General features: G+C 37.7%; 1 protein-coding gene across 7 annotated transcripts in view; it reads left to right on the top strand.

Moving 5' to 3' along the window:
• The window catches only part of ITSN1 (intersectin 1), a 322,258-nt gene extending 307,313 nt beyond the window's left edge, over positions 1-14,945 (top strand). For 5 of the 7 annotated variants that reach the window (XM_074214060.1, XM_074214059.1, XM_074214061.1 and 2 more), the window contains one exon: positions 256-14,943. In XM_074214060.1, coding sequence (XP_074070161.1) covers positions 256-404 — 149 coding nt within the window. In that variant the 3' untranslated portion in view covers positions 405-14,943. Of the gene's footprint in view, positions 1-255 lie in introns of all 7 variants that reach the window. The other 2 variants (XM_074214064.1, XM_074214063.1) reach the window with 2 other exon arrangements.
• Positions 14,946-22,453: the final 7,508 nt, after the last annotated feature.

The following is a 22,453-nucleotide window of genomic DNA, read 5'->3' as shown; positions in this document are numbered from 1 at the left end:
TTAAGACATGGAGAAGTTAAGTGACTCAGTTAAGATCACATAGTTTCCACATAGTAGAAGGATTAGAATTCAGGACCCCTCACTCCTAGTCTGAAGTTTTCTCTATTGCACCAGGAAGGATACAAAATAAAGCTTATCAAAATTCTAAAGTGTTAAGGAAAATAAAATTAGGGAGATTGTTTTGGGGGGGTCACATATTGATGTTGGAAAATAGTAATAAGTTCTCTCACTTTTTTTTTGCTTTTTTCATTTTAGATTTTTTGGGTCGGACAGAAATCCGTGTGTCAGACATCAAGAAAGATCAGGGTTCAAAGGGGCCAGTTACCAAATGCCTTCTTCTACATGAAGTTCCAACAGGAGAGATTGTTGTCCGACTTGATCTGCAGCTCTTTGATGAACCATAGTGGGGCCGAACCCCCAGCATACACTTCTCATTCTGGCACCTGAGCCCTGCAGAAATTATCTGGAATTTGGTATAATTTTTCTAAGTAGCCACTGCTATTCATTCATCTATAAAGTAATGAGGTTAAATTAGGGGTGAGGGGGCTCCTTGATCTCCCAAGATCACCTTTGGACAATCCTTCCCGAAATGACCACTCCAAATCTGTGAGGCAAATCTGTATTTTCACATGTCGGTTTTCACTCTAGTTTCTAGGTTTTCTGAAATCCTATTGCTAAAGTCAAAACTGATTCCTGTTCAAAAGTCTGCCCTGTCCTGTGGTTGGCTATACACATTCTCTTTACTGTAGAGTTGATTCAATAGTGCAGCATCTCTATTTTTGAAGACTATGTAACTCTTCTGATGTCTGCCTCCTTATAGCCCCTACATAGGCTCTTTGACAATGATTTTGGTCCCTTATTGCTAATTTAGAGACAAACTGTGGGTGGATACATTTTAGGGGCATGAGATCTCCATCCCTTCAGGATAAGGTCTGCACAGTTCTCATATGGAATGCTGACATAGGATCAGACATAGATGGTCTTCTGAACGTGCCACAGAAATGGTCCTTTAAGAACTGGCTAAGCTGAAGAATCCAACTGTTGTTTCCTTAATACTGTGGTTTGAGGGGAATAGACGTAACAGTAATTAATGGTTAAAAATAAATCATTCAGCTCCCAAGTGATAGGGGAGAGAGATTCTTAGCAGGTTTTGAAAGTGGTCTTTCAGTAAGTCTCACTATCAATTTAACAAAATCACTCCCAGTTACTGTAGTTGGTTTGTTGAAAAAACCCTGCTTGTGTGAAACACTGATTGTACTGTAATGGCCAGCAGAGCTGGAAAAAGACCTAAACTGACCCAGAGATATTGTAGCATTTATTTCATGACAAGGGCAATCTCCTGATGACCAGTCATAAGCCTGTTTTGTGTTTGAATGTGTCTGACCTTGAATGTGATGAAACATTGGAGTAGTTGTTTTTGGTGTCCTTACCAAGAAACATGTGTTGATTGCCAAGCATCTTTCCTAAAGTCTGAAAAGGAAACATGACCAAAGAAAAAGAATGGAGTAGAACAAAGTAGAGAAAACCCATCCTGTTCTTGGGTGAGAGGAATCACAGACATACCTGTTCCACATGTTGAGAGGAAAGCAGATCCATAGAGATTCTCTATCCTGCCCTTGGTTATAGAGACCCAACTCCCAATGATGGAAGGTGACTTTTTCCCAGAGTGAAGAATAAATACCTGAGGGCTATGTTGTGAAGCTAAAGAATTATTCTGTTGAGTTCTCTGCTCCCTTGCTTAAATGCCAGAAATTGGTGTTTAGGCAGTAACTTGGTCTGCTAGTTGAAAGAGGTGGGCTGTTTTTGTTTGCATGTTGGTTAGTAGAGTTTGTGTAAACCCTGATCTCTGTAGGCTGTATGGTTCTTGCATGTTCTCTCTGGTAGTGACTTGTCTCTTTCCTATATTCAGTGGTGTTCTTTCTGATATGGGTCCTCTAGATGTACATTAGGACCATGGAGAAATCTTTTTAAGTGGTAGGTACAATATGGTGTAGACTCTGTACATTGTAGTGTGATTTCCTGTTAAGGGCACTATTGTGTTTCAAGCAATTAAAAAAATTGTACTATGTTGGAAGAACAACAAAGTTTACATTTCATACTTTTAAGAAACATTTTATTATTTATTTATTAAAGCTAGTGTAGAATTTTGTATCAGAAACAAGAGACATAAGTATTTTTTGAACCTGAGATACAATCTTTAGTTAGAAACATTCAATGAGCTAGGCTAGACACACTTTACTTACAGGCATGCCTATGTTGATCACTTACAGATGAAAGCATAGTTTAAAGTATCTTTAGTTTATATTTTTCAATGTAGTTGAGGATTTGTTTGAAATCAAATCTACAAATAGACTTATGAAACTCATGCTTTTGTACTTATCAGAGGACCTGGCTCAAATTTCACCTCTGACACCTGCTACCTGTGTGACCTTGGTCAAGTCACTCAACTTCCCTGGGCCTCAGTTTCCTCATCTGGTCAAATTGAGGGGTTTGGTATAGATGGTCCATGACATTCATACCAGTTTGAGATTTATGATCCTACTTCTATATTACTACATTTTATTAAACCTAAAATTCCTGAAGTCCATGGTTTTGTGATAGGACAAAGCATCATTAAAAATATTCATGTGGAGTGGCTTTGACCTGCTGCTGTGTTTAACACTTCTTTTTGTCCCTGTTTTGTCCCATTATCTTAAATGAGCTAAATGTTGAATGTTGTTATGTTTCCAGGAAAAGAATCTTGTGTCCCTTTTGGACATGCTGAATCACCCACTGCAGATTCCAGTAGTAGAATCATAATAAAATGAAAAAAAAAAGTTTTTTTTTTCCCCCATCAAGCATCTATTGTAAGTATCTCTGGATGCTTAATGTTACTCAGAGTCTAGATATTGCTATTATTGGTAGTGTGTACCTGTATAAGCTGCCTGACTATATTTTCTAGATGGATAAGAACAATGTTAAGAGTTTGTCCGCACTCACCTGTGGAGAGCATCTCCTGGCCTTGTTCTTTTTATAAGTGATAGATTTATAGGTAAATGTAGGTGATTAGGGGAAATTCTAAAGTTCCCTTTCCAACTCCTCAGTTTTCTCTTTTATTCTCATTTTCTTTGAGATAAAACACATCTTCAGGTTATCTATTTTCTTCTTTCCCGCTCATATTTGTAGTGGTTTTTGTTTTTTGTTTTTTTCTACCTACACTGTGGATGGTGAGTGACATGGGTGAATGACTCAGTTATTAAGAGTAAATTTAGATGAAAACCATAGGGCTGTTGTTCACAAATCACCATTTTTTCCTCAATTTAGGAAATCCACATCTTTTTTTAACTTTGGGATGAACTTGCTTTCAGTTTAACAACGGTTTTGTTCTTATTTTTGTCTTTATATCACCAGCACCTAATAAAGTGCCCAGTATACAATAGGTGCATAATAATGTTTTGTCAAATTGAATAAATTTAAAACTTTTGGTTGGTTGGTTGTTTTTTTATATAGACCATCAAGAATAAGCATGGTTGCATTGAAGTGCTACAATTCCTAAACATTCCCATTAGATTAGTCTGCACCTCTCAGAACCACAAGTGTTAGATTTTTTTTCATTACTATATTTAAGGTCTTTTAAAAAAACCCAAAAAACAAAACTTTCTTTCCTCCTCTGTCAGGGCAGAAAGGGTTCTGTATTCTGAGAGGTGGAAGGAATGGAGTTTCATTCTACCTCTCTTCATTCCCTATGTTATGATTTTTGGTACTATGTACCAAAAAAACAACAAAGGTTTTACATGAGATCTTTGTCTTCACCTTCACCACAAGAACTGTGTTGCAGAACATGATAATAAACTTAGTCCTTAACCACATTAGTGGTCCCAGGAGGAAGAACAGCAAACCCACATCCAGCTTCAAATGCCTTTTTCCCAAATGTTTCTTGAAAAACCATTTCCTCTGTTATCTTTATCAGTTTTCTACCCTATGTTCTAGACAGTTGAGGGTATTTCTTGTATATTTCCAGGCCCATCCAACCTCAAAGCCTCTCTGAATCAGGTCAGGTTGGGTAAGTCAATCAAGGAATTAATCAAGGTCAAGTATTCTTCCTGGTTCAGGAAGTTACTTGGGGAGCCCTCAGGATATGGGTCCAGTATCTAGCTCCCATGGCCCCACAGTAGATTTGACCCTTGTCAAAGAGCAGCAAAGATGCACAAGATCTTTATCATTAAAAAGCTCTCCTTATTACCCTGGTGGAATAGTACCAATTTTATTTTAAAAAACTGGTTTTGTGAAGGGTGATTTCATTGTTGAAGAAAACTCCTTGTGATTAGAGGGGATGGGGGAACAAGAAGAAAAGGAGCAGGAAAAAAACTCTCCATCTCAATAACATTATCCTGTATCCTAAGGTTGAAAAATTAAGAGTTCTGGGACTCACCCTAGAGAAAGCCAAGACTAGCATGATATCTTTAACCCTGGGCATGTCAAACAGTTCTTGCTTCAGGGATCTTAGAAATGCTATTTGCTGGTTTTGAGTAGGGTACCTGCCTGGCCTCCTCTTGGAGTTAAAGACTGTTTGGATTAGAAAAAGCCTGTTGTGGGATGTTGGGGCAGGAAGGAGGCCCGTAGATGAAGGAGAAAGCTGGTCTACAGCTAGTTTCTAAAACTTTTAGTACCAAAGGTCCTTTGTTCTTACAAATTGTAAATTTAAAAGAACTGTCTTGTGGTTAGCTTGCTCCTCTCACCCTCAGCATGGCATTCATGGTAGCTTCATTGGCACAGTCGTCCTTGGTAGAGAAGATGTTACTGGTTTGCAACGTAATTTAGCAACAGTGTTTCTTTACCTAAAAATATATATTTTGAGGCCATAATATCTATCCACTATGCCACCTAACTATCCCATTGAGGCCATAATCTCACATTAGTATTTTAGTGAACTATAAAACTCATTTTTTTAAAAGAAGTATCTGCCTTTCAGTCTGGCACTCATCTTTGAGATTAGATTGGATTAGAAATTTGTAAGAAAGACTTTTAACTGTCTCGGATGGAGGGACTCTCTCCAGATTGCAAAGGAAATGGTTTTTATCAAGGGGCATATGACAAATGGCATTGGAAGCTGAAGATATGGGTTGATTTTTAATTTTTTTTTTATCTAGTAAAGGGAAGGAATAAATATATAGGGTAACAGGACTTCCAAAAGAGATAATGTGAACAACTCCCCCTGATTTGGTCTTTTTTTAAAATATATATATAGTAAGAATGTATGAACTTGTGGTTTATAGGATTTGTGTGTGTTTGTGTGTGTGTATGTGTGTGTGTCTGTTTCCTCTAAGAAATTCTAACAATTTTTAAGTTGTTTTCACTTAACTGACCTCCAGGTGACCCTTTCTTTCTTCACCAGCTTCTAGGGGTCACAAAATGGGCTTTATAGCAGACACTAGCACTTTATTATGGGCATCTGATTGTGGTAGATTGAAATGATTATAGCCTTGGGTGTTCAAGTGGGGACATTTGGCTTGATCCAGAACAGATTGCTTTAGAAGGGTTGGACTTTTTCCTTGCTAAGGAAAAGTTTAAAAAAAGCAACAGTTTTTGATCATCTGTCTACAGCTCTTTTGGTGTTATAGGGTTGGAGATCTTAGCTAACACCCAATGAAGGAAAGAAATGACTTTGTAGCCCTCAGACACTGTGACCTAAACAGCTTTCAGCTTTCACAGAGGGAGCTTTCTAAAGTTACCATCTCCTCTCTTTGCACACCGTGATCCTGAAATGCCCACTCATGTCTTTTGCCTAATGAATCCTGTTTATTATTGCTATATATTTTAGCACAAGGGGGCAGCTAGGTGGCACAGTAGATAGAGCACCAGCCCTGGAGTCAGGGGTACCTGAGTTCAAATCCGGCCTCAGACACTAATAATTACCTAGCTGTGTGGCCTTGGGCAAGCCACTTAACCCTATTGCCTTGCCAAAATAATAATAATAATAATAATAATAATAATATTTTAACACAAGGTGCTTTGCAGAAATCACTGATGGATAAATATAGCTAGGATGGGCAAGTTCTTCCCTTTGTCCCTCAAAGTGGTAGGTGGAGTAGGTTGTAGTGTTGGGGGAAAGATAGTTAAGGTAAGTTCTTTTGTATTTCCCAGCATACTTGATAGTTACTTTCCAAAGGGAGATGAATAAATTTCTTCCCCAAGAAAAGAATAGGGAAAATTAAAGAGATACGGGTTCCAGTCTTGGTTGTGGCTTTTGATTAATCATTTCACCATCCTGAGGCTCAGCTTCCTTAATAGGAAGGAATTAATAGTAAGGAATATATCACCTCTTGAGGTCTCTTTCCAGCTCTAATAGTTTATAATTCTAGCTGGATGTTGAATAGCTACTGACCCTTTTTGTCTGAAAATTGGATATACATTGGTGGCAGAAACGGGTCTGTATCCAACAGCCACTCACCCCCCACCCCAGTCACCTCCAGTTCCCTTTAGCCATGATGGGAAGAGTAGAACACGTTATACTTCTTGGGAGCCTTCTGACACCAAATAGCAAGTGGAAAAATTAGTAGATTTGGGGGTTGGAATACTTGAGTTTGAATCCCAGCTGGACCCTGTACTAGCTACATGACCTAGTCATGTTTCCCTTCTCTGGACCCTAACTTCTTTATTTGTGAAATGAAGGTACTGGAGTAGTTGTTCTCTAAATTTTCTTCTAGCCCTAAATCCTTCAATCCATTAGCTGACCATTTGTTATGTCTCTTTTCCTTTTTTCATTCCTTCACCATTACTTCTATTAGAGGTCATACTTGCTAAAGTAACATAGGAGACCTGACGTAATATTTACTGAATTTCAGTTACCATAGACTAGGAGCAGAAAAACAAGTTATGATCCTTTTCTTCCCCTTCTGCTCATAGTTAATAACTGATTAAAATTTAAATGAGTTGCAAAATAAACTTCTATGTAAGTTTTAGAAGTATTGTTTTCCTCACTTTTCTCAAGTGAGGAAACTGAGACTCAGAAAATCAGAATTTGAACCCATGGACTTTCTGATTCCAAGTCCCTCTACTCCACACTGATTTTCTAATTAGCTGTTTGGAAAAAATAGCAATTCATTTAGTGGGATCCATGATGCTCTAGGACAGGAGTTTTTAACTTCTTTGTGTGTGTATGTGTGTTATGGCCTACTTTGACAATCTGTGAAGCCCATGAATCACTTCTCATGATGTTTTTAAATTAATAAAATACAAAATATTACAAAGGAAACTAATTATAGTGAATTATAATCATCAAAATTATTTTTAAAAACTCCACATTTTTACATACTCCAAGTTAAGAGCCTCTAGAAATAATTAGCTTAAGGATGAGGGCATATGAAATACCCTTAGAAATACCCTCCTTTGAGAGCAAGAGTTGATATGTGACTGAAATGAATATAGTTCTCATTATTTCCTGGACAGTTTGCTTTGTACTTTTCTCAAAGAAAATGTACTGGTGGACTTTGGCTTTGTGTGAAGTTGGCAGAAAATTATACCAAGAAATAACAAAGTTGTATATCTGTTGGTGATTTACCTTGATGATATGGTATGTGGATATAACTAACTATATTACCTTGAGCAAGTTACTTAGAAGCCTCAAATTGCTCATCTATAAAATGATTTCTCTGATTTCTTCCTCTAATATACTATATTTCTTGGAAATTTAAGTCAATCTTATTTTCTAAAGACAATTGATGATATGATCACAACATCTTCCTTTCCTTGTAAACCTCACCTTCTATCTGCTCACTTAAGGGTTCAGCATCTATATGAACTAATGAAAAAGAAAGGGAAGACAGGATTCTTTGAACTTATATTGAGAGAGAAAATAAATCGGAAGGAGAGTTGTTCAGGCACTGCTTCTAAGCACAGGCCTGACTTCTGCCCACTTATCAAACCTTTTACTGCATAACTACTGGTTCAGCCTATATTCAGAATGTTATAAGATTAATTTATTATCTTCTGCTTTTGTGAAGATATAATCAATAAAATCTTCTATTCAGATGGAATCAAGCTGAAATTCCCTCTCTCCCTCTTGTTCTCTCTCTCTCTCTCTCTCTCTCTCTCTCTTCTTTTTCTTTGTCCTGACCTTGGACTTCTCATCTCTTTTTAATCCTTCCCAGGTTTATATATACATGCACACATACACACCAACACTAACACATATACACACTGACAGATAAAATAACCAGTTTATTTTGAAAACACATGCAAAATGCCACTCTTAATGAAGGATGGGAATATGGGCACAGTGCAAGGTAAGGGACAGTCAATAGTTTTGTTCTCAGGGAACTGTAACAGCTGCATCCACTGTGCATCATGCTTCATGTGGCTTCCGCATAGTTCCACTACAGTCTTTCCCAAACCTTTACTCTTAGGTTGGGGTGGCAGCAGCAGGAGCAGTAACAACACTGGGCAGCTTCCCAGCACATCTGTCTCCTCTCCTTCTTTCCCAGAGGACTTCACATCCTCTCTTATGCCCTCCCTCCCAGCACAACTTCCTCATTTCTCATTTCTTGGGAAATTTCATCTTCTTTCTGTAGGGTAGGGGAAATTTAAGAATGTCCCTCTCCAATGCTGTCACAGCCACTATAGTCCTTGGTTCAGAATTCATTGAGATTTTTCTATCTTGTTCTATGGGTGTTCATCTTGGTAGCTCCCCATTTACTTGAATAACACTACATAGGGAGGGACTTGGAGGGGGGAGCATAATCAGTATTATTTGCTAAATGTTCTAAAGCATCAATTATCTTTATCTATAAAATGATAGAGAGTTGAGTTAGATAATCTCAAAGGATCTTCCATTTATAAATCTATGAATAATGTTAAACAGAAAACCTGAAGAAAAGCCTTTGAGAACTACATAATCTTCCAGCATTTAAAGCCAACATAGAGGGGCAGCCAGGTGGTGCAGTAGATAGAGCACTGACCCTGGAGTCAGAGGACTTGAGTTCAAATGCAGCCTCATACTTAATAATTGCCTAGATATATGACCTTGGGCAAGTCACTCAACCCCATTGCCTTGGGGGGGGGGGAGACTGCAAAGTCTACACAGAGTATCTTGACAACATAAAAAACTTATTTTCTAACACTGAAAAATTGTGGCTTTTATGTTACAATCACAGAACAACAATGTTCATAGTGTATAATAGTAAAAATTACTTATCTAAATAATATTTAACACTTGGCAGACAATTGTTTTCAAGTTCATAGGTGATCCAGATTAACATTTGATTCTCCATGTCACCACCATTTCTTAGTGAAAATTAAACATTAACTCCAATCCCCAATTCAACCTTTTATAAAATATGACAGAACCCTATTTTTTAATAACTAGTTTAGAAAGCAAGACAACACCCATTTGATTGGTCACTAAGTAATTAAGTGATTGCCATATGCAATCACTATGCTAAGCACTTTCCATTCAAATACAAGTATGCCTCTTCAAGGAGACTACATTCTATTGTCATTCTCATCCTAAACTCATTGTTTTATACCATATGTTCTGGGCTATGCATTTTGAGGTATATATATATATATATATCATGGTTTATGTTAGGACAAATTTTATTATAATGGGGGTATATACTATAGTTTAAGCCAGTTAAGCCATACTGAATGCATAATTAAGGTGCTATCATGAGAACTTAAATTTTGAATATATGTCTCAAAGTACATAGTAAAAGTTCTTCAAGTGATTAAAGTCTCATTGGAAAGTGGTTTATTTATCTAGACTGTCCAACATTTATTAAGAATTGCCAATAACCTGAATCAAGGGTTTCTCTCTGTGCAGTAATAGGAATGGGAATTACTTCTGCTTGGAATTCTGATCAATATTTAGTTGTTTAAAATGGTGGTGTTGAGGTGTTCTTAAGATACCTTCCTATGAATTACTCTTCTCCCCATCCCATTAATTTCACCTATCTCTACATCTGTTTTAGGTTTGTTTTTTTTTTTTTTTGCAAGGCAAATAGGGTTAAATGGCCACACAGCTAGGTAATTATTAAGTGTCTGAGACCGGATTTGAACCCAGGTACTCCTGACTCCAAGGCTGGTGCTTTATCCACTACGTCACCTAGCCGCCCCCACATCTGTCTTTCTGTCCTTTTCATCTATGGGAACATTTCCTCCTTTGACTTGCCTAAGACAGAGGGGTCAAATACGTGGTCCATAGTATTCCTGAGTGTAGTTGAACTAGATTAAAATCTAATTGGGAAATATTTGACAAAATAGCAAAAATGCAATAAAATATAGATTATATCACATTTCAAAAGTAAAGCCATATACCACCTGCAGGATTCTTATAAAGCCTTCAATTCTATTCGAATTTGACCCTATTGGCCTAATGTCACCCAGTCAAGAAGTAAGAGAGAGAGAGAGAGAGAGAGAGAGAGAGAGAGAGAGAGAGAGAGAGATGGAATTCAATGCCAGGATCTCCAACTCCAAATTCAAGGTTCATTTCACTTCATTACCTTGGGGAAAAGAAAGTAAATATTATAGGAGGAGCCTTCAATGCTCACACCTTTCAACTCTTAGAATGAGTTCAGAGTAGTAGCCCTAGGAAAGATAAATTGGTCAATCCTATCATTGATTTCCAAGGCTTCACATACACCTACTCCATAAAGGTATAAACCAAGAGCCAGTGACATAGATAGGCTTGTCTGAAGTTAAACTGACAGTGATAAAACTGGGACAAGAATCCTGAATCCCAGTCTGCTGTTCTACTATGACATGTTGTCTCATACTGATATCTACAAGAATCCTTTAACTTTCTTCCTTTTTTTTTTTCATTCATGGCAGGAACTTAGGATACTTTTAGCTCCAAATCTCTGGGCACAGAAATGGTGTATAAAACTACTTCCCCAGGTATTCCCTTGATCAGCTCTGCAGATAAGAAGTCAAACCAGAACAGAGTAGACCCAACCACTAACTCCCTGCCCCTTCCATGAGTTATCCCTTTGTAGTTAGATTTTTCCTTCTCTCTTAAGCCAGAAAACAGATGCTCAGTATTTTTCTGTGCCTTTTACTGTAGGAACTTAAGGCATGTTAGTGAAAAAGACTGGTAGAATGAAGAAAATCCATTGAATTCATGGGTCTGTGTGTGTGTGTGTGTGTGTGTGTGTGTGTGTGTGTGTGTGTATGTGTATGCACCCTTTTTGACCTCTCCTGCCTTTTATTTTTTTATTTTATTTTATTTTTTTTTTTTAGGTTTTTGCAAGGCAAATGGGGTTAAGTGGCTTGCCCAAGGCCACACAGCTAGGTAATTATTAAGTGTCTGAGACCGGATTTGAACCCAGGTACTCCTTACTCCAAGGCCGGTGCTTTATCCACTACGCCACCTAGCCGCCTCCTCTCCTGCCTTTTAGATGCAGCAACAATACCTCCAGGAATTTTCTGGACAATACCAATGGGAGGAAAAGAAAGGATATTTCAATGAGGTTTGCAAAAGTAATATATTTTGTCATACTATACGTCCCAGTTTTGAGTGAGGAAAATATGGTCACTACACTCCTAGGTATATGAGGGGTTTACACCAGATGATGTCATGAAAGTATAGTGACAATTTATCAGTGGAATTGGGAAGAGTAAGGAGAATTGTGTGGATGGATCAGAAATGGTCTTTGTGTATAGTAAGCCAGGTTCTGTTTCTCAGTGATGGGATAAACTCCCATCAGTAACCACCCCTAGACCCAAGATGGAGGTGTCCTTACAACCCAATAGTGCACTTGTGTTAAAGTCATTGCTTAGGTCCTCTCCTACTGACTGAATGGGAAGCAGTACCTTAGAGAGCTTGAGACTAACAGATCCCAGATGATCAAACCACTTATATTTTACATGACCAATTAAGGAAGAGTATCATGAATTGGATTGAGTTTTATTAGATAGTTGCATTCAGTGACCTTTGGGTGAACATGGACAAGAGTGGCATGGATGGATTGTGAGCTGTATCACTGGAAGGCATACCCATGTCAATGAGATTATATACTACAACATTTGAGATATCAATAGATGATGCAGTTTTAGAGCTGAGAGGGACCTTAAAATTATCTAGTCCAAGCCCCTTGTTTTACATGTATGCTACAAACTCAGGAAAAAAAATCTACTGTATCTGTAGCCAGTTTATCAATCTCTAGTCATGATAGCTCTCTTCATAATCTTAGGAATTTTGAGTAATAGTTGTTGCCTTTCCAGTTGTAATAACATGCTGCACCTTTGACTCATTTGGTAGTTTTTGAAATTCTGTTTGCTTTTATAATAATTGGCCAAACTATTACATATGTAGAAGAATAACTCATCTCATATTTTATTCAATATTTGAATACTTGCCAAGGTTTATACTGATAGAGGGCCAAAACATAAGTTCTTAAAGTCTGTGTAATGGGGTGAATCAATTGAGGCATCTTCACCTTAATTAAAATTGCAAGCTCCAGACCTAGATATCTTTCTTCCTTTTTTCCCCCCCTACTTAAATCCTTCACAGAAAGACAATATAATCAAATGCCTGAAATTATGTATTTTAGCAACATCAACTTTTATGGTTTTAAATATTGATTTTTTAATCCCCCAAAATGCCTATTACATAATCATAGCATTTAAAAATAGGTATTCTGGCAATAATAGTTTTTTGAATATTATTGATGTTTAGAGATGTTTTTAAAAACATACAAAGAAAGGTTGTTGATACAAATGAAAACTATGAAAATTGCACATATGAGTAGCATTTGCTCTCATGTGTCAGTTCTAGCTCAGCCCTTGAAACATTCCCTAGTAGATAGAGAAGCTGGTCATCACCTCAACTGGCCTTCATTTAGTATAGTCTGCATTTATATAAATAATGTGTATGGGTGAAATTTGATTAAAAAAAAATTCTTGTGTAAACTTCAGAGCTCCTGGTTGCTGCATTTATTTCATTCATTCTGTTTCCAGTCAACCAGAGGTGTTCTGCACCTCTGCTACAATGAATGAAAGTCAATGGCATTTAGATAACTTGTGGAAACTCACCTGTGTGTATATTGGGATATGTATGTGTGACTAGATGTATATATATCAGTATATAAAAGAGTCTATACTGTTAAATAATGCACAAAACTAATGGAAATACTGTAGGCATTATATTTTACTTGTTCTTTAAGTACTTTAAAAATGTGAATTGTCCTTGAGAAATTATTTTTCTGTATGTAAATTAAAATATTTTTAGGATCTAATTTAAGTGCATTTAACTGTAGCAGACAAAAACTCCACAATCTAATATATTCAAGTGAGCATAAACTGCTTACCTAGATTCAGTTCAACTGAATTTATTATACTTAAAAAATGAAAATCTGTAGATTCCACATATTATTAGTATTAAGCATATATACACTTGCTAGCAAGCAATTCAAAGAGTCTCATTTCTCTTCCAGATTTGTTTGAGAATAACTGGCTGGTACTCTGATAAGATGGAAAGTATCTTATAGCTGAGCTAACAGACAAGATTGCTAGTTTTATAAAATTATATGCCCAGGATATGGATTTTAGAACCTCTTGTCAGAAAGGATAACAGAAATGGAGAGCTTTCCCTGCTAACAAAGAAATGTAGTCCATAAGGACCTAGCATTTCTTCCTAATAGGATATCACATAGACTAACAGCTTCTTAAGAACTCACAACCAAGGATGAAAATCTTAACTAGTCTTTGCCCTTCTTCCTTTAAACAGGACTCATTCAGTAGAACCAGGTTGAGATTTGACTTTCCTGAAAAAATGTGGGGACTGAGTTTTCTTTAGTTACATGGCTAGCTTGAAGTTATCTGAAAGTTTGGAGTTTCTAGATTGGTCCATTTCCAGATAGGCAAAACGGTAGGAACAAACCGGGAAGGGTAAGTTCCCATGATACATGTTCCTCCGTCAGGAGCAATAAGCCAGTTCCTTGTCCTTTGTCCTTTCCCCTACTTAGAAGAATAAAAGGGGCAGGTTCCCAGATAAGTCACAGGGCAGCTCTCCTTGGAGGTAGACTCTGATGCCAACAATAGAACTTCACTGAATTTCTGTTTTGCTGCCAGGAGCTTCTTTATATATCATTGGAGAGGCTATGCTATCATGAATTGGGTTCCACACTGATTCTAAGTCCACTGAGAAACCTTCCTTCTTAGCCAAGGTTTCCTACATTGAGGCTGAGATTATGATAGCATAGAAAAAGTGAATTCCTTGAGTGCCAGACATTTCGCAGTGAATACTCCCCCCCAAAATCTCTGAGCATGAGTTTAGTGTTTGTGAAAATATAAGGTGGGAGGTTGGGTAGAGGGATATAATATTTTCAGTAGGTGTTTGAAATTGCTCCTAATAGAGTTTTCTTTGTCTTATACTATTAACAGCCAAAGGAGTGTTCCCTTTTTCCTTAAAAAAAGAGGAAAATACTATAGCATACAGGTATCTAGTGTTGATGAAATAATCAAAATGACTAGAGTTGTTACCAATTGGTGTCATATGTACTTGTCTGAGTTCCAAGGAAGCAGGGACAATCAAATTCAAAATAGGCTGAGGTGTAGATTTATTGCTCAAAATTAAGGCTCATCATAACGTGGGAACAGCTGATTGTTTTAGATTCTGATAAAGGTAACTAGCATTTTTTAAAGGAGCCACAAAACCAATAGAATTTTTATTCTTGTATACCTTGAATTAAAAAACAATCTCTTTAAATGTACTTGGACATTTGTTCTGCAGTTTATTGGTTTAAGTTCATGTTTTTTGTGAAAGGAATGAGAAAAGGCAGGGCCTATTCTAGTGAACTGTGGGAAGGGGTTGTTTTTGTACAAAAAGGTTCTATCAGAGTTACCTTTCTGTATTGACAGAGGAAATTAATGGCACTTCAGACAAAGTCTACTCCTGTGCATTTTATTTCACACAGACAAGATTGTAGATGTGCAAGTGAAATTATGCAAAAAATAAACTTTTTCAAAAAATGACTTGTATTCTTTTGCTTTCATTTTTCACACATTAGAGTCAAGTAAAAGCAAATGTCATTGGAACAAATGTTTTAGATTAATAAAAAGGATTTTTTTAAACCCAGGAAATGCCATAATAGATCTATACAATGATCACCCATCCATTTATCTCTCAGACAAAGGGACCAAGACATGGTTAGCTTCTAGAGATATCCAGAAAGCATTTGTGGATTTTCCGTTATTGCTATAGCAGAAATATAGGAACCTGGGAAATATTTTCTAACATAGTCCAGTTAGCATTTTCAGCACCATCTAGACACTTGATTTTACATTCAGGTTGCCTCTAGCAGCCCTAATAAATAATTTCTTATTGCTTTCTATTAATCTATACTTTTGATCAATGTAACCAAAGGATTATTATAACTGGACAAATTTGTATACTTTTTTTTTCGATCTTGCAGGACAGGATTGTATGAGAAAATTCAAGTTTGAGTAGTAGCTTTAATACTGCTATGTAACAATAGGTGTCACTTAATATCTTCACTTTCCAAAAATAAAATGGAGATGCTATTTGACTACCAACCCTTAGAGTTTTTGAGGAGAGCTTTTTGCAACCTTTAAAGGGCATGTAAGAGCTATATGATTGTTTTACTCATATAGGTTATATGTCCATGTAGGTTTAGATATGTCTTGTAGGGAAGCATGAATAACTGCTATCTTTTTTTTTTTTTTACACATATAAAATTTTTATTTTATTATTCCCTGGTTACATGTGAAAACAAATTTTAACATTCATTTCTAAAACTTTGAGTTCTGAATTCTCCCTACCTCTCCTCTTCCCCTCCCCCTTGCAAAACATTTTCATAATAATCATATTATGAAAGAAAATATAAACCCCCTCCAAAAAAAAAGCCTCAAGAAAAATAAAGTTTTAAAAAAAAGCATGCTTCACAAACGGTATTCAGTCTTTCTGAGGACAGATAGCATTCTTTATCATAAATCCCTCAGCATTATCTTGGGTCACAGCACTGCTAAGAAAAGCTAAGTCACTCCCAGCTAATTATCCTACATTATTGTTGTTACTTTGTATATAGAACATTTCTTGCATCTGCTCAGGTGAGTCCAGATTTTACTGAAAGCATCCTGCTCATCATTTTTTTAAATTTAATATTTATTCTCATTTTGTACAATTAATGTTATTTTTACATTAGTAAAATATTCTTGTTTAAGAGTGAACGAGATACCCCTCCCTCCATAAATATAGACTTGCTTCAGTGATAAAGTAAAGGGGAGAGAAAAAAATTAAAATTAAAAAAATAATAGTAATAATTGTAGATATGGCCAGATGGAGCAATGGACAGAGCACCAGCCCTGGAGCCACAAGCAACCGAGCCCACATCTGGCCCCGTACACCCAACAATCACCCAGCCGTGATATGCAAGCCATTCGAACCCCACTGCCCTGCAAAAAACAAAACAAAAAAAAAAGACCCAAAATAAAATAAAATAGTAATAATAGTAGGGGTGGCTGGGTGGTGGACAGAGCATTGGCCCTTGAGCCAGGAGCACCCGGGGCCAAATCCGGCCTCAGACACCCAAAGATCACCCTGCTATGTGGCCCAGGCAGGCCACCCAGCCCCATTTTCTTTGCACCCCCCCAAAAAAAATAATAATAATAAAAGATGTGCTTGAGTCTTTGTTCCAACACCAACAACTCTGTCATGGGTGGATCACATTCTTTATGATAAGTCCATCACAAAAGTTACTTCCATATTTTTCCAGCGTTGCCATTGCTGATCGCAACTCCCTCCTTTCTTATTTCTCCACTACTATGTACTATATTTTCTCTCTCCTTTTACTCTGACTCTGCTGTAGGGTAGCTGAGTGGTGCAGCAGACAGATCCCTGGCCCTGGGGCCAAGAGGCCGCGAGGACCCATACCACCCCTTAGGCCCAGCATCCACTTGGCCCTGTGGTCGAGGACAGGTCATCCAATCCCAGCCCCTTGCAATAAGTAAAAAAGAAAATGTGTTATATCTGACCACTCTCCCCCCATGGTCCATCCTCTCCTCCATCACTCACATCTCCCCCTTCCCCCTGTCCCCCCCTCTCCTTCTTACTCCAGATGCCTATACCCCATTGAGTGAATATGCTGTTTCCTCTCCTAGCCACCTTCGATAAGGGCGAAGATTCCCTTGTTCCCCCTTGTCTTTCCCCCTTCCATATCATTGCAATAGCTCATTATAATAAAGAAAAATCTTATTATATGAAACATCTTGGCCTATTTCCCCCTCTCCTTTTTCTTTCTCCCATTCCATTTCCCTTTTTTTCTATTGACTCCATTTTTACACCATATTTTATCTTCGAATTCAGCTTTCTCCTGTGCTTCAACTATAAAAGCTCTCTCTACCTGCTCTATTAACTGAGAAGGTTCGTATGAGTATTATCAGTGTCACTTTTCTATACAGGAATACATGCAGTTCATCCTCATTAAGTCCCTCATATTTCCCCCCCTCTCCTCCAATCTCTATGCTTCACCCTAGTCTTGTCTCTGAAGATCAAACCTTCTGTTCAGCTCTGGCCATTCCAACAGGAACATTTGAAATTCCCCTGGTTCATTGAAGGTCCATCTTTTTCCCTGGAAGAGGACATTCAGCCTTGCTGGGTAGTTCATTCTTGGCTGCATTCTAAGCTCTTTTGCCCTCCAGTATATTATATTCCAAGCCCTACGAGCTTCCAATGTAGCTGCTGCTAAGTTCTGTGTGATCCTGACTGCAGCTCCACGATATTTGAACTGTGTCCTTCTGGCTGCTTGTAATATTTTCTCTTTGACTTGGGAGTTCTGGAACTTGGCTATGATATTCCTAGGGGTTGGTTTTTTGGGATCTCATTCTTGGGGGGATGGGTGGATTCTCTCCATCTGTATTTTGCCCTCTGCTTCTAGAATATCAGGGCAATTTTCCTGTAGTAATTCTTTGAAAATGATGTCAAGGTTCTTTTCCTGATCATGACTTTCAGGTATTCCAATAATTTTTAAATTATCTTTCCTAAGTCTGTTTTCCATATCAGTTGTTTTTTCAATGAGATATTTCACATTTTCTTCTAATTTTTCATTTTTTTGGTTTTGAAGTATTGATTCCTGATTTCTGGCAAATTCATCAGTCTCCTTGAATTCTATTCTTTGTCTGAAGGATTTGTTCTCAGAGAGTTTTCTTATCTCTTTTTCCATCTGGCCCATTCTGATTTTTAAAGCATTCTTCTCCTTCATAACTTTTTGAACTGTTTTATCCATTTGACCTAAGCTGGTTTTTAGCATGCTATTTTCTTCAGCATTTTTTGGGATTTCCTTGACTAGGCTGCTGACTTCATTTTCATGTTTTTCCTGCATCTCTCTCATTTCTTTTCCCAGTTTTTCTTCTAATTCCCTCATTTGATTTTCAAAGTCTTTTTTAATCTCTGTCATAGCCTGAGCCCAATTTCTGTTTTTTCTTGGAGTCTTTAGATGCAGGAGCTTGTGCTTCCTCATCTTCAGACTGAGTATTTTGATCCTTCTTGGGCTCATTTGCAAAATATTTCTCAATAGTCTTCCTCTTATTTCTCTGCTTGCTCATTTTCCCAGCCTGGGCCTGGTTTTGGGGTGCTTCCTGAGCTTTTGGGACACTCCCACAAGGGTCTCAGTGTGTGAGGCTCTGTCCTTCCTCCTGGTCTGTGAATGACCATATGCGCCCCCCTCTGCCACAGGGCTGAGGTGGGGGGGCCCTGCTGTTCTATGGGGGGGCCTAGACTGTGATCAGGATCTGAATGTGATCAGAGCCCCAGAGTCCTGTTCCAGAGGAAGAGGACAGAGCTGGGCTGTCTCTCTCTTTTCACTCCCCTCCCTCAGTTCAATGGACTCATGTCCTGGGGGCTCCTGCTTTACCGGCTCTGCTTGCTTCTATTTCCTGGATCTGGAATGCAGTGGCCAGGCAGCTTGCTGTGTGCCCTGAGGGCTGGGCTCCACGTGCTCTCTCTGGCAGAGGTCCCCCGTTGGTCCCCCACTTTGTGCCCCGTGCTCCCCGGGGGCGCAAGTCAGGAAACTCCCAGCGCCCTGGGACTGCCTCCGAGAGGCTGAAGTTCTTTCGTTCTGGCGGGCCACCCCTCTGGCGGGCCGCCCCTCCGACCCCGGGAGCAGAGCCTTTCTGCTCTTTTCCAGGTTACCTTGAGTAGGAGCACTGCCTCATTGAGTCCCTCTGTGGGTTCTGTCTCTCAAAAATTTAGTTAAAGTCCTTAGTTTCAAAGATTTATGAGAGAGTTCCTAGGACACCCTCCACTCTTGTCGGAGCCACATCTTGGCTCAGTCTCAAGTAACTGCTATCTTGAGTCTCTTCCACCTACCCTTTGTTAGGGGAAAAATGTGATTCCTGACCAGAAGGGAATAGGAAGATGGGGTCACAGTCTGACCACTATTCTCCACATTCACCTACTTAAATATTGTTAGTGTCTAAGAGAAATAATTTTTCGGTTTAAGCTGCTTTTGGTTTCTATCTCTTAATGGGAAAGAGTGTTTTAAGCTATATATATATATATATATATATATATATATATATATATATATATATATATATATATATGACTTGATTGTCTTCCCAACCAAAGGCCAGTTCTATGAATACACTTAGCAAATAGCAAATAAACCTATTTATCCAAGTTAATAGCAAACAAAAATCAGAGAAGACATACAAATAAGTATCAGCCTATACAAGGAATAATGAGCTCTCCTTAGAAACATATTTTAGCTTAACCAAAAGAATGAGTCACAGATCTCATCCAAGAGAAAATTCCTGTCTCTATAATAGTAAGCTGGGCATAGATACAGAGTTGAGATGCCAGTTGTTCTCGTTAGCTCCTTTCTAGTCTTTCTCTCCTTTTAGGACCTGAAAAGAGCCTGCAGCCTTGTGTCTTCTCTCAGAGTTGGAATCTAGAAGACCAGAATATCTCTTCTCCCAGCTTCTTATCAACTCATTCTCTCATGTCTGCACAGAACACAAGGCTCCAGGCTTAGGTTTCATACATATAACTCTTAGAGTATATTAAAATAACTGAACTGCTGAACCAAAATAGAAATGGGTACACAACTGCTAGGAATTTGTTAGTGGCCTGTGTATTAGATTTTGCAATATTTGGAGGATTGGAAAAACTATGGTACCTAGTTACTTTCCTTAAATAATCTGTTATTTTGAGTACTGCACTGATTCATGCTTAGTATCAGGGGCAGGTGGTAGAATTTCTAAGACTACCTTTTTTTAAAGAAAGTCAATTAACATATTTATTAAGCAACCGCTTAATGTAAAACACCCTGCAGAAAATTAAAAATAAAACAGTGCTGTTTTTAAGGATCTTACAAGAAATTTAAGAACACTTTTTGTGAAAGTCCCTTCTAATTCTATGATCAAGAAATTTATTCTCCCAAGTGAATTCAACATTAGCCTTCTTTAGGAAGACAGCTTGAACATACAGGTTCCCTTATGATTACTTCTAAAGAGGAAGCACTCAAGCTTTTAAAATATAAGCTTCAGAAGTAATTCCTCAGGGGAGACTAGGTGGTGCAGTGGATAAAGCACTGGCCCTGGAGTCAGGAGTACCTGGGTTCAAATCCGGTCTCAGACATTTAATAATTACCTAGCTGTGTGGCCTTGCAAAAACCTTAAAAAAAAAAAGTAATTCCTCCCCCTCTCTGCAGAGATGGGGAACTATGTGTGTGACTCTGCATATATGCCAAATTTATATATGTGTATATATATATATATATATATATATATATATATATGTATATATATGTATGTATATTTATGTTGTTTTCTCCCCTCCTTTTGTTGGTTCTTTAATGAAAGGGATGACTCAGATGGAAAGAAGTGCATTGGGAAATGGAGATTGTATAAAAACAAAAGAAACTAACAAAATACATTCAAAATTTTTAAAATAGGATTCAAGCTTGGGAATTAAACTATACTATTGATTTGTCCCTTCTTAAAATTTAAGCATTTTTAACAAAAGAACTTTTTTCCTGTTAATAATTTGGTTCTATGTTAAACAAGTATTTTTAATGAATTTAGAAACTTTTAGTGAACTTGAGATCAAATGATACTCCAAGCTCTTTTTCTGATTGTGGCTTTCAGGTAGTTCAATAATTCTTAAATTATCTCTTCTGGATCTATTTTCCAAGTCAATTGTTTTTCTGAGTTATTTCATATTTTCTTCTATTTTTTAAATTTTGATTGTTTCTTGATGTTTCAGAGTCATTACTTTTCATTTGTCCAATTTTTGTTTTTTTTGCAAGGCAATGGCATTGTGATCTTGCCCAAGGTCATGCTAGGTAATTAAGAAATGTCTGAGATCACATTTGAACTCAGGTCCTTCTGACTCCAGGGCTGGTGCTCTATCCACTGTGCCACCTAGTTGCCCCTGGTCAATTGTATTTTTTAAATTAATTTTTATTTATTATTTGATTTTTACAATTTTCCCCCCATCTTGCTTCCCTCCCCCCACCCCCCAACAGAAAGTACTCTCTCAGTCTTTACTTTGTTTCCATGTTGTACCTTGATCCAAATTGGGTGTGATGAGAGAGAAATCATATCCTTAAAGAAGAGAAGTCTAAGAGGTGACAAGATCAGACAATAAGATATGTTTTTTTCTAAATTAAAGGGAATAGCCCTTGAACTTTGTTCAAACTCCACAGCTCCTTATCTGGATACAGATGGCACTCTCCTTTGCAGACAGCCCAAAATTGTTCCCGATTGTTGCACTGATGGAATGAGCGAGTTCTTCAAGGTTGAACATCGCTCCCATGTTGCTGTTAGGGTGTACAGTGTTTTTCTGGTTCTGCTTATCTCACTCAGCATCAGTTCATGCAAATCCCTCCAGGCTTCCCTGAATTCCTATCCCTCCTGGTTTCTAATAGAACAATAGTGTTCCATGACATACATATATACCACAGTTTGCTAAGCCATTCCCCAATTGAAGGACATTTACTTGATTTCCAATTCTTTGCCACCACAAACAGGGCTGCTATAAATATTTTTGTACAAGTGATGTTTTTACCCTTTTTCATCATCTCTTCAGGGTATAGACCCAGTAGTGGTATTGCTGGGTCAAAGGGTATGCACATTTTTGTTGCTCTTTGGGCATAGTTCCAAATAGCTCTCCAGAAAGGTTGGGTGAGTTCACAGTTCCACCAGATTTCCCACAATCCTTCCAACACTGATCATTGTCCTTTCTGGTAATACTGGCCAGTCTGAAAGGTATGAGCAAGTCCATCCAAGTTGATCATCACCCCCATGTTGCTGTTAGGGTGGTTACAGTGGTTTTGTCTATGCAAAAGTTTTTTAATTTAATGTAATCAAAATCATCTAGTTTGTTTTTAATGATGTTCTCCATCTCTTCCTTGGTCATAAATTGCTTCTCTTTCCATAGATCTGACAGGTATACTACTCCGTGATCTTCTAGTTTGCTTATAATATATACATATATATGTATATATATATACATATA

The sequence above is a fragment of the Macrotis lagotis genome, chromosome 1 (assembly GCF_037893015.1).
Source record: "Macrotis lagotis isolate mMagLag1 chromosome 1, bilby.v1.9.chrom.fasta, whole genome shotgun sequence".
NCBI lineage: Eukaryota > Metazoa > Chordata > Mammalia > Peramelemorphia > Peramelidae > Macrotis > Macrotis lagotis.
The sequence above is the reverse complement of the archived record's forward strand: the minus strand, read 5'-3'. Positions and strand labels throughout refer to the sequence as shown.